At 30.4% G+C, this 12,877-nt stretch overlaps 1 protein-coding gene across 1 annotated transcript in view; it reads right to left on the bottom strand.

Moving 5' to 3' along the window:
- Positions 1-12,877, bottom strand: part of LOC142333364 (uncharacterized) — a 104,048-nt gene that overhangs the window by 35,867 nt on the left and 55,304 nt on the right. The window contains exons 6-8 of the mRNA XM_075380386.1: positions 6,815-6,833; positions 5,094-5,100; positions 2,403-2,552 (exon numbers count right to left, since the gene is read on the bottom strand). Of these exons, the coding sequence (XP_075236501.1) occupies positions 2,403-2,552; positions 5,094-5,100; positions 6,815-6,833 (176 nt within the window). The remainder of the gene's footprint in view (positions 1-2,402; positions 2,553-5,093; positions 5,101-6,814; positions 6,834-12,877) is intronic.

Here is a 12,877-nt window from a genome sequence, read left to right as displayed (position 1 = left end):
AATTATTTTATTAAACTGGTTAGAAAATATTTCAAAACAGACAGACCCAAAATATTGCTTGAAATTTTCTATACATTCTATTTGAAGAATGTACAAACACAAGCAAATACTTTTATAAAAATTTTAAGTGAATACCACTGAATTCTATCTGCACTAAACACTTAACCTTATATAAGAATTGACTTATACTGAATTTTCTGCTATCCTTGTTTTATATTTTTGTACCAATCAACATATTAACTTTTAAATGAGTATGCAAGGACAGAAAGTTCACTGTTTTCAGACTGAAAGGGGAGAAAAATGCTTTGTAAGTATAAGAGGGCCTCCACTCATTTATTGCAATGCTATACAGAATCCAAGAGCTCAAAAACATCTAATTTTTTTTAAAGTCATAAAATAAATAGATTTTCTCAGAAATAAGTCATGTGTCTTATTGTTTCCATAGTAGTATGCAACTGGCATCTTTCATTATATAATCAGACTTGACACCGCATAGAACACAAATACAGTGATTCATAATGTCCTTAGGAGTTAAAAAAAGTCAATACAAAAAAAGTATTTCACTTACCTAAATGAAAGTTGTACGAAGTGATGCAGGGACTCAAACAGTTTTTGTTAAAATCTATAAATGTTCAATATGTGCTCCTCTAGTGACATGACACATATCAACACGAAAGTCTAGCTCTTGCCAAACTTGTTCTAACATGTCATTTTCGATAGAGTTGACTGCATTGATTATGCAATCCTTTACCTCAGAGATATCGTGCAGCATTGATGGGATAAACACCTTATCTTTCACGTAACCCCAGAGAAAGAAATCACATGACGTGAGGTCTGGTGATCTTGGTGGCCAAACCATAATGTGTTGGTCTTCTTCAGACGCACGTTCTATCCAGCACCGAGGTAATGTTGTGTTAAGGTACTGTCGAACCTTGTTAAGAAAATTGGCAGGACAACCATCTTGCTGGAAAATGAAGTCGTTGAGTAGCTGAGGCATAAGCCGTAATTGTAACATATCCAGGTATATCATGCTGGTTACTGTCGTTTCTATAAAAAAGAACGACCCATACACTGCCTCACGAGAGATCGCACAAAAAACGTTTACTTTCAGAGAATCCTGAATGTATTCCACATAAGCGTGTGGGTTTTCAGTTCCCCAAACTCGCACGTTTGGGGTTTACTTTGCCACTAATATGGAAAGTAGCTTCATAGCTGAAAATTATCTTGTTTAGAAAACCTTCATCTAACAACATCTTTTCCTGTAACTGTAAACAAAAATCGAGCCTACATGTTTTATCTCCATCAGAAAGACACTGGCTTAATTGAAGATGGTACGGTTTGCATAATAAACGTTTACGTTTCGGAATTCCTAATTCTCTGCCTGCAGCCGCAGTCAATTTTGACGGGCTGCGAATGAAACTTGCACGCACACATTCGACATTGACTTCTGAGGTTGATGGACGACCAGTTGATTTTCGCTTATACAAGCATTCACTGAATTGTTTATACCATGCACGAATTGAATTGTCACTTGATGGCTCCTTATGAAATTTCAACCGAAACACACGTTGCACAAAAATTACTGACTTTGACAAGTGAAATTCTAACAGACATAACGACTTCTTGCTTCCCGTGGCAGCCATTTTCTCTACTGTCAATGCCTAGCAAGCAAATGGTTTACTAATAGCCAAGTATATGTTGAAAAAACTATTTGAAGTACTCTTTCGTACAGTACATGTTTTATTCTTACGAGTGAAATAGTTTTTTGTTAACGAATTTTCAAAACGCCGAAGAACATTATGAAACGCCCTGTATATTGTAGACATTGGCATTAATTAATCGATCAATAGAAAAATATTTCCTCCCAAACACAAACTTCATGGTTTGGTAAAAGACACACATCACTGGTGTAAACATAAAAGTACACATCAATCTTGTTTGAAAACAAAAAATGCAGTGACCTAGAATGGAGATTATAAAAAATTACAACTAAGCTTCCTCGTAACTGACACACTTCATATATGGAAGGATAACTTTGTACTGTTTTACTACTATCATTGTAAACAATGTTGAATCTGGGTATAAAATGAATAATGTTTAGGCAGCTATATTTATAGCATGAAGCATCAGTTTGATGTATTTTCTTTGATATGTATCATTGCAAAAAATGTTTACAGTAAAATGTTAGGGGCAATTTGTTCATCAAAGGTATTTACCTACCTATACTTCATTAATAATTGTTTTTTTTACACTATAAATTAAATAACTCATTCAGACATGGATGCTAAACGCTATGTGGGCCATAAACAGTAAATAAAAATATCTTGATGAATAGAGAAATTCAGAGTTCTTATAATAACTGGTTTTATATTAATGTCTTAAACCAAGATAAAATAGCTTACTTGTTTAAATATTGTCTCTTCATCATCTGCCTTGGCAAGAGGTACAAACAAATTTTCTGGTTCCTCTGTTTCATGCATATTTTCTTTTTTAATAGGCAACAATAATGGATCTTCTTCCAAAAATGAATTACCAGTTTGTGAATCCATAGTCTGAAAAAATATAAAGTAGTCATAATATTTTATTATAAAAGTGGGACTTCAAATAAGCGTGGTTAATGAAATATTACATAAATGTAACACCTGATCTCAAGAGCTTAGAGCGAAATATAATGTCAAAGATAATTTAAGACATGTTACGGATCAGAGCATGTTCAAACCACCAACCTATGTGAGTTATGTATGGAAGTAACTTACTATAAATATAATTTATGTTAATAACAAACACAACATGAAAACCAGTCTTATGGTATAACTGAATGATCATTGAATTTCTACATCTCAAATAAAATATAAATGAGTGTGTAATAACAGTAGAGTTCATTGTTTTTTATTACCTAAAAGGATACAATTTTTGGCAAAAGAAAAGTTTTAACTGGTATGTACACTTTGATGCTTAAATAAACCAAGATTATTTACACATTTTGTAAGTATTAATATAAGGCAATGTAGTTGCAAAAAAGAAAGAAGAAAATTTATTTCTTACAGATAAGAAACAATAATCTAAGAGTAAGATGCCAGTAACATAAAATAAAGCAGTCTTCCATGAGCTATTAGAAGTACATGTCAACAGAGGGTGTCCTAACCTGGCCCTAGTTATAACTTCCTCACACAAACATCTCAGAGTGATAAATGCCAGCATTAACACTTATGGATCAACATAATATGACATGATATTTCAATGTGATGTCATGGTTTTAACACAAGCATACCACTGAGTTTGCCTAATTTCATTTGCAAGCATCTGACACAGTAACATGTTATGTGAAAACTTGTAAAACTACAGCCTCTCAGATGCTATTATCAACCATTAATAAACAGATTACTGATTTTTTGGATGAAGATTTCAGGAGAAGCAACCAATTAACTAATCTAAATTTATTATACTGTTTCTGGTAATACCAGGATGCACATATTTTTTGTGGTACACAGAACCAATTTTGCTGCGGCATATAATAAAGGATCTTAACCATCTTGCTGTATGGGCTATTATGATGCCGTATAGTAATTACCTACCATGCATTATGTGATAGGTAATTATGCATTATGTGGCATATTGGCCGTCCTGATACACAGTTCAAAACTGTGTAGTTTTTACATTAATTTACTCTATATGCTGAACTGTTTGACCTTGCATTTTTGTTCAGTATACAGTTGTTCCATACCACATATCACATTGTTTTTTAATCTCTTTCTGTCAATTTTATTTCCTTTTCATATATCTTTATCATAAGTTGTTCAATAAATTCTTCAATAAAACATTCATAATATTACTTAATTTTATAAATGCTGGTTTTTATTTATAAATTAAATTATACTATATTTTCTAATCCATTACTCACTGTTTTGATTTGTCATCTTAATATTCCTAAATGAAGTTAATGTTGATTTATTTTTCTTTAAAAAAAAAACCTCCATTAAAGTGTATATTTTAATAATATAAGTACTGAACGAAACATACAATTTATTTCCAGATAATTTGGGTCTTAATCGCTTCACATAATATGTTTACACACTTTCATATAAACATCATCCAAATTATTAATTAATAATTTGATTTACTTTTGACTTGATTAATTACTATTTGTTAACATAATATTACATTTTGAAGATGTGATTGTAAAACAGCTTTTTTAAATTCATAAATATCGAATGCTCTTTTATCATTTGTAGTCTGAAATTCGTAATTTTATTTTTCATCTTTCTTAAATTAATTATACACAATCATAAATTACAATAAAAAGTTTTTTCTTCTAGAAAATTTGTCATATTTTAACAAAAGAAATGATGATAGCACGGAACAAGCCAGCAAAATTACCTGTAATAATTATTATGAAGAGATGCTAAATAAGAATATGTATAAAACAACTGTTTCAACTAGACTTAGTTCATATGTTTCCTGAAAGATAACGTAAACTACAAAATCATTTTAAAAAATACTTTTAATTATAAAGAGAAATAAAGCATTCATTACACATAGCACATTATGAGCTGTAACACACAGTTGTAAAGTACAATATGGCAACAATGACGCCTGTACAGCACAAGAATTAAGTTAAATAACTTACAGCTCAGGACAGTACTGAAATTACGCATAGGACAACAATAACATAACAACTTCCTATTATGGCATGTATATGTGGCATACCGCAACAAACGTGTTAAAAATTTAACAGAAAAATATGAGATTATCTCTTCTTACACATAAGTTCACAAGAACCTTCTACAACTATCTTACAGAGAACTAAATAATCTGTACCAATACACCAAATTTTCATCAAAAATGTAATTTATATGAATGATATGATTTCAACTGAAAAACCAAACGCACATGGAAACCTGCCTATTTCCATAAATATGTTTAATGTTTTAATTATACTTTTTTAAGAATAATTCAAAGCATTTCGCCTTCAGAATCATTCTGAATATCTATCTGCTATAGTTCATGATTAATTTCACATTTGTTATGGGGTGAGTATGACAGTCCTGGATGAGGTTCCAATACTTTACAAAAAATACATAAGATTTACTTACCTCCTGGCTACACAAATATAATTAATTATTAAATGAGTTATTATAGAAATTATATATCATCATTTTTAGGTATACTAATATACTTTCTACACATAAATAATAAACAATTCTTTCACTCTGTAAAAACTGTAAACATCATCTTAATCACTAACAAACCCCATCTGACATAACAGATTTCATATATAGCTTACTGTGGGTGTCAACAGATGACAGCACATGAAAGGAATGTGTAATATTATTCTACTGTGCTATTGGGGTGTTCATAATCATACATCATAGTCCACAATATATGTAAAAAACAATGAAATAAGGTTGTGAGTTAAAAACTACCGTGGATTCTCAAGGCCAGTACTAGCAAGTTATGTGAGGAACCAATCAGTTTTTTGTAGCAGCTAATGTTAATTATTTTATTATACTGGTTAGAAAATATTTCAAAACAGACAGATCCAAAATATTGCTTGAAATTTTCTATACATTCTATTTGAACAATGTATAAACTCAAGCAAATACTTTTATAAAAATTTTAAGTTAATTAGATTCCAATAATTAATTTGAAACTTCAAATAAAGTATAGACAAAGTAGATATAGCACATTCTTTATTGCATGTAAAAAAATACTACTGAATTATATCTGCACTAAACACTTAACCTTACATAAGAATTGACTTCTACTAAATTTTTTGCTACTCTTGTTTATATTTTTGTACTAATCAACATATGAACTTTTGAACTAGTATTCAAGAAGAGAAAGTCCACTCTTTTCACAAAGAAAGGAGGGAAAAATGCCTCATAGGTTTAAGAGGGCCTCCATTCATTTATTGCACTGCTATACAGAATCCAAAAGCTCAAAAACATGTATTTTTTTTTAAGTCATAAAATAAATTGATTTTCACAGAAATAACTCATCTGTGTGAGTGCTTCCATATTAGTATGCAACTGGCATCTTTCAGTATATAATCAGATATCACACCGCCAGAACACAAATGTATTGTAGGCACTGGCATTAATTAATCGATCACAATAGAATAATACACACAATATGATCAATAGAAAACACACTCTAACTGGTTTGGTAAGTCACATGTCACTGGTATAACTGGTAAAAAAAAATACACATCAATCTTGTTTGAAAACAAAAATGCTGTAACCTAGAATAGGGATTATCAAAAACTATAAAAATAGCTTCCTCATAACTGAACAAGTTTCATAAAAGCAAGGATACCATTGTACTGTTTTACTACTATCTTTGTAAACAATGTTGAATCTGGGTATAATAATGTTTAGGCAGCTTTGTTTATAGCATGAAGCATCAGTACAATGTATTTTCTTTGATATGCAAAAAATGTTTACTGTAAAATATTAGGTGCAATCTGTTCATCAAAGGTATTTATTTACCTGCTTATACTTCATTAATAATTGTTTCTTTACACTATAAATCAAAACATCTCATGTCAGACATAGATGCTAAACATTATGTTGGCTACAAAAGTAAATAAAAATATATTAATGAATAGAAAAAATTCAGAGTTCTTACAATAACTAGGTTTTATATTTTTAACTTAAATCAATATAAAACATAAAATAGCTTACTTGTTTAAATATTGTCACTTCATCATTTGTCTTGGCAAGAGGTACAAAAAAATATTCAGTTTCCTCTGTTTCATGCATATTTTCTTTTTTAATAGGTAACGATAATGGATCTTCTTCCAAAAATGAAGTACCAGTTTGTGTATCCATACTCTGAAAAAAATATAAAGTAATTATAATATTTATTATAATAGTGAACTTAAAATAAGCATAGTTAATGAAATATTACATAAATATAGCATCTGATCCCGTGAGCTTGGAGCTAACAATAATGTCAAACACAATTTAAGAAATGTTACGGATCGGAGCACGTTCCAAAGCACCAACCTATGTGAGTTATGTAAGGAAATGATTTACTATAACAAGAAAACCAGAGTCTATGTCATAACTGAATGATCATTGAATTTCTAAATCTCAAAAAATATACACAAGTATGGATCAACAGTAGAGGTTGTTTTTTTTGCCTAAAAAGATACATTTTTGGCAAAAGAAAAGTTTTAACTGGGTATATACACTTTGATGCTTAATTAAACATAGAATATTACACCTTTTCTACGTATTAATGTAAGGCAATGTAGTTGTAAAAAGGAAGAAAAGTTAATTTTTACAAAATGAAACAAGAAACAATAACCAAAAAGTATGACACCAGTAACCTAAAATAAGGCAGTCTTCCATGAGCTATTATAAGTCAAATGGGGGTATCCTAACCTGACTTTAGTTATAACTTCCTTATACAACCATCTTGGGCTGATAAATGCAAATGTTAATAATTATTGATCAGCATGATATAACATGACATTTTAGTGTTATACCATGTTTTTAACACAAGCGTGCTACTCAGCTTGCCTAATTTCATTGACAAGCTTCTTTTCCTTTTCATTAAAGTAACATGTGATGTGAAAACTTGTAAAACTACAGCCTCTCATATGCCATTATCAACCATTAATCAACAAATTACGGATTTTATGGATGAAGATTTCAGGAGAAGCTAACAATTAATTAAACATCTAAATTTATAACTGTTTCTGGTTACGCTGGACTGGATATATTTTGTGTGGTACACAGAGGCCGTTACGAAAATGTTAAAAATTTAACAAAAAAATACGAGATATCTTCTTATGTAAAGTTTACAAGAACCTTCCACAACTACCTTTAGCAAAAGTTTTATTACACTTGTTTGAGAATATATTAAAGTATTTCGCCTTCAGAATCATTTTGAATACCTGTCTGTAGTTGTTAAAGACTAATTTCCTATTTTCTAACAAGGCAAGTTTGAATCCGTCCCATTATTTCAAAAAAATTAGTAAGGTTAACTTACCTCCTGGCTACTTAAATATGGTTCAATATCCAATGCGTTATTATAGTAATTACTATATAATAATTTTTACGTTTTGTTATACCCAGTACCACAACGTTCGATTCATCAATGTATGTAGACTATCGACCTGGGTTTTGGAGTAATTAAGATGAACTTTCAATATTCACTTCTATAATTGTTTATTATGTTTTAATTAATATAAATATATATATAGTTCTATAATTTGAAAATCCGTGTGTTTATTTAAACAGAGATTTAACAAGTTCATTACTATACTTACAACACGTAAATAATTCATACTTTCAGCACCATAAAAATTGTAAATATAATCTTAATCACTAACAAACAATCATGGGAGTAGATCGACCAAAATTAGTTGTATTAGTCGATTATTAAAATTAGTCGACTAATTTAACAACACAAAAATATTAGTCGACTTATTTTGAAAATAGTCGTTGCCCACTACTTTTTTTTATTTTTTCCTGTTTAGCCTCCGGTAATTACCTTTCAGATAGTACTTCAGAGCCTGAATGAGGATAATATGTATGGTGTAAATGAAGCGTAGTCTTCTACAATCTCAGTCGACCACTCCTAAGATGTGTGGTTAATTGAAATTCAACATCATAGAACACCGGTATCGACGATTTAGCATTTAAACCCGTATAAAAGTGCCTTTACAAGGATTTGTACCTTAGAACTCTCGACTTAGAAATCATCTTTAAATGTATCTCTATCTGTACTTCTACATAACAACCAAATCAGTCGCGACCATGTTTTTACCCATGGTTCTTGGCATAACTGAGAAGGTTTTTACATATATTTCATCTCGAAAATATATATCAACATGTAGTGGTGGAGATTTGCCGGTTGAAGCATAAAGTTTAACGAATTGAACAGTGGCGGCTCGCGTATAGGAATTGTGAAATTGCAGTACCTCCTACTTCCACTTCGGCAACATTTAATATGAGTTCTTTTTTCTTGAATTCTTTCTTTATACCTGTACAATATATAATCCTTAAGGTTAATGTCAGTAGCCATCCCCCACCAGCCTTCAAGCAATCTCCGTGGATGAAAGATTACGTTGAGAAAAACTTCTATGCATGGTGTGAAACAAAAGATGAAATTGAAAAAAAAGGGTATAAACTTCTGATCAACAGTGTATACGGTAAAACTATTGAAAATGTAAGAAAACGAATCGATATCAATGATCAATGACGAATCAAAATTTAAAAAATTAAACGCCAGTCCAAGACTTAAACATTATTATATTTACGGAAACGATGTGGTTGGAATATCAATGTTGAAGAAAAATATATACTTAAACAAACCCATATATGTAGGTTTGACAGTAACGGATTTAGCAAAATTAACCATGTATGATTATCATTACAATCATTTCTTATCTAGATACGGACATGAAAACATAAAACTGCTAATGACAGATACAGATTCGTTATTATACTCTATTATACCAACAAAAGAGGAACATTTTGATCATTCTTTTGGTGATGATGATAATAAACGATTGAATGAACAAGATCAAAACGTTTACGCATCGAGTAAATAGGAATAAATAAGGATGAAATGAAAGGAGAACCAATCTACGAATTTGTTGGGTTAAGAGCTAAAATGTATTCTTTACTTTGAAGAAGCATCAGTCTTATGGTTTCAGTCAAAAAATGACAGCCAAGGGAATTAAAAAGGGTTTTCGCATATTCGATAAAGATAATAGTCTGACTGCTTTAGACCATAAAATGTATAAAGATTGTTTGTTCAATAGAAACATTTCATATTCCACTTCGAAATCATTACGTAGTTTTGAGCATAAAATATACTCGATTGATCAATGTAAAAAGGCACTATCACCATATGACGATAAACGATTTGTATTGGAAAATAATATAGGTACACTTCCATACGGTCATGAAAAAATAAAACAGATTTAGCAAAAAAGAAAAAATTGAATGTTTGATATTATATTGTATGTCAATAAATATGTTTCTTTTATTTTATATATGTTATTACATGTTTCATATCAATAAATAAATGTCTATGTATAGAGATTACGTTGCGTTTCTTTCATGCACACGTCCGTTCATGTCATTTTGTTACCGCAATCGATTTTGTTAATTAGTTTAGTTTTTTTAATATACGTTAATTTAGTTTCCTTACAAATACTGCAATTTGATCGTATTTTATTTTTTTCAACAACGACGCAATTACGCGATAGAATAAAGATATAGATAGATAAATCTACATTTCATACAAAACGAATACATTACATCTAAAATATGTACAACTTAATATGCAATGTCAATACCGCATGTAAATTCTATGTCATGATAATTGTGTCCATTATTCATTTTCTTTAATCCGTTATATACTATATAAAGTTCTTTATTTTTATTGATTTCGTCCAAATCCGATTCTGTAAGATTATTAAATCTTTGTGGTAAAAATATTTTCCCGAATCCTTCAATTGACGCAATAATCGATTTACCGTTTCTAGTATTCATAAACTCCATCTTTTCAATTCTGTATTCCTTATTACAGGCAAATTCACCGATATTTTTAATAGTATTGCTATAATTTAAGCTATTCAATTTATCGAAGATATTAGACATTTTTATGATTCTATATATAAAAGTAATGAAACTTAGAATTAGTATTTTATTAATTTAAAAAATATTTATTTAAATGTGAAATGAGTTTGTTATGAACAGATAAAACACAACTATTTGGTGATTATCGATACAAATACCAGTTTTTTGGCTTTAATATATTATTATTTATGTTATTATTTTTTTTCTTTTAAAGCTGTCCATTAAAGCTGTTTTGGCGAAAGAACTCCACAAGCCTGCCAGATGCAATTATCCATCCAGAAAAACGGAATTAAAAAGTCTAAATTACTTAGTCCAAACAGACATAGTCAAAATGATACCTTATTCACGACAAAACAACGGCTACAAATACTTTTTGACCGTTATCGATTGTTTTAGTAAGTTTGCATACGCTATACCGTTATATAAATACCGGAAACTTTAAATGGATTAATATGTTGCAAAATCTCGTCGATGAATACAATAATACGGTGCATTCGGCTACAAAATTTAAACCGAAAGATGTAAATCAAAAAAATGAACAGCAAGTTCTCACAAATTTATATGAAAAATACAACAGGAAAACGAATATTGTTAAGATTAAATTTCAAGTCGACGATCCCGTTCGTATAAGCAAACATAAAAAGATATTCGACAAGGATTATTTGCCCAATTGGACGAGTGAAATATTCAAAATACACACTGTTCACTCGGAATCTCGACCCGAAACCTATGAACTGATCGATTCCAGAAATAAAATTCTAAAAGGTCGTTTTTATCAACACGAATTGCAAAAAAACAAAACACAAAGACATATATCAAATTGAGAAAATTCTCAAACGAAACGGCAACAAAGCCTATGTAAAATGGTTAGGTTTTGATAAATCTTACAATTCATGGATAGATTTGAATGATGTAGTGTGAATATATTGTTACGTGGAAAATTATTTTTTCATAATATAGATTCGATTATAATGTTGGAATTTATTGTTTTGGTAATTTTGATTTTACTGATGTTTAGGATATGATTTTCAATATTTCATGACAAATGAAATGATGTTGTATATATAGAGATGCCTCCATTTCGCATAAAACAGCACTGTTTTATCCGTATGATTTTGACATATGATAACAAATTTCACAATAATTTTATCATAAGTCAACGAAATTGATGTGAGTTTAACAAACTAATAGTTTGTTAAAAATTCATAAATATTTTTACAAGAGAGAGATATGAAGGAAGTGCAACAGAAAACAAAATTTCCCATCATGAACGTAATGAAAGGATACGGATTGAAAAAACGAAGTAAGCATGGTTCCCTCTTGCCAAACACTATCAGATGTATTGTATGCGGCTCATCGAATTGCGGTAAAACAAATCTTGTTTTCAATCTTTTAGTTCAAGAAAACGGAGTACGCTTTCACGACTTGTACATTTTCTCTAAATCTCTCCATCAACCGCTATATAGAATGTTATCAAACCTGATAATGTTGAATCCAGAATTGGGTTACTATGAATACAGTGAAAACGATCAGTTTCCACAACCGGATCGATTCAACCACATTCGATAATGGTGTTCAACGATGTAATCAAACAAAAGCAAAACAATATCGGTGATTATTTTTCGAGAGGTCGTCACAATAAAATTGTTTGCTTCTATCTGGCGCAAACGTATTCGAAAATACCAAAACAACTCGTGCGGGACAATTGCAATTTTCTAATTCTGTTCAGACAAGACGGTTTAAATTTACAACACATTTACGATGAACACGTAAACATCGACATGTCCTTTGACGATTTTAAATCTTAATGCGAACATGTTTGGAACGCGAATCGGTATGGTTTTCTAGTTATCGATAAAGAAAGCGATAAAAATAAGGGTCGCTATCGGAACGGTATGGATAAATTTATCATCATCGATTGAACGCAGCGATGCTATATTGAACGCAGCGTTGAACATGAATAGATTATTTGTTTCAATTTTTTTATTTTTTTATATATAGAACAATGTATAAGAAGGAGAAACAAATGATGGAAATTGATAGATTGAATAAAGATTTTAAACGTAAACATGCGGTTTTCATGTTGGGTTTAGCCGAAGAGGAAGCTTTATTCGCTAAACGTTTCAAACCGATAATCGAACCGATCCAAGAAATTAGAGAAAAAATAGATGAACCAAAACCGTCTCCTTCATCTCCAACCGATGGAGAAATTGATATAAATAGAGTAGGACGCGAATTGGGCGATAGACTGATGAGTAATTTAGAGAGACATCAAG

Source organism: Lycorma delicatula, chromosome 12, assembly GCF_047948215.1.
Source record: "Lycorma delicatula isolate Av1 chromosome 12, ASM4794821v1, whole genome shotgun sequence".
NCBI classification, from domain to species: domain Eukaryota; kingdom Metazoa; phylum Arthropoda; class Insecta; order Hemiptera; family Fulgoridae; genus Lycorma; species Lycorma delicatula.
The sequence above is the reverse complement of the archived record's forward strand: the minus strand, read 5'-3'. Positions and strand labels throughout refer to the sequence as shown.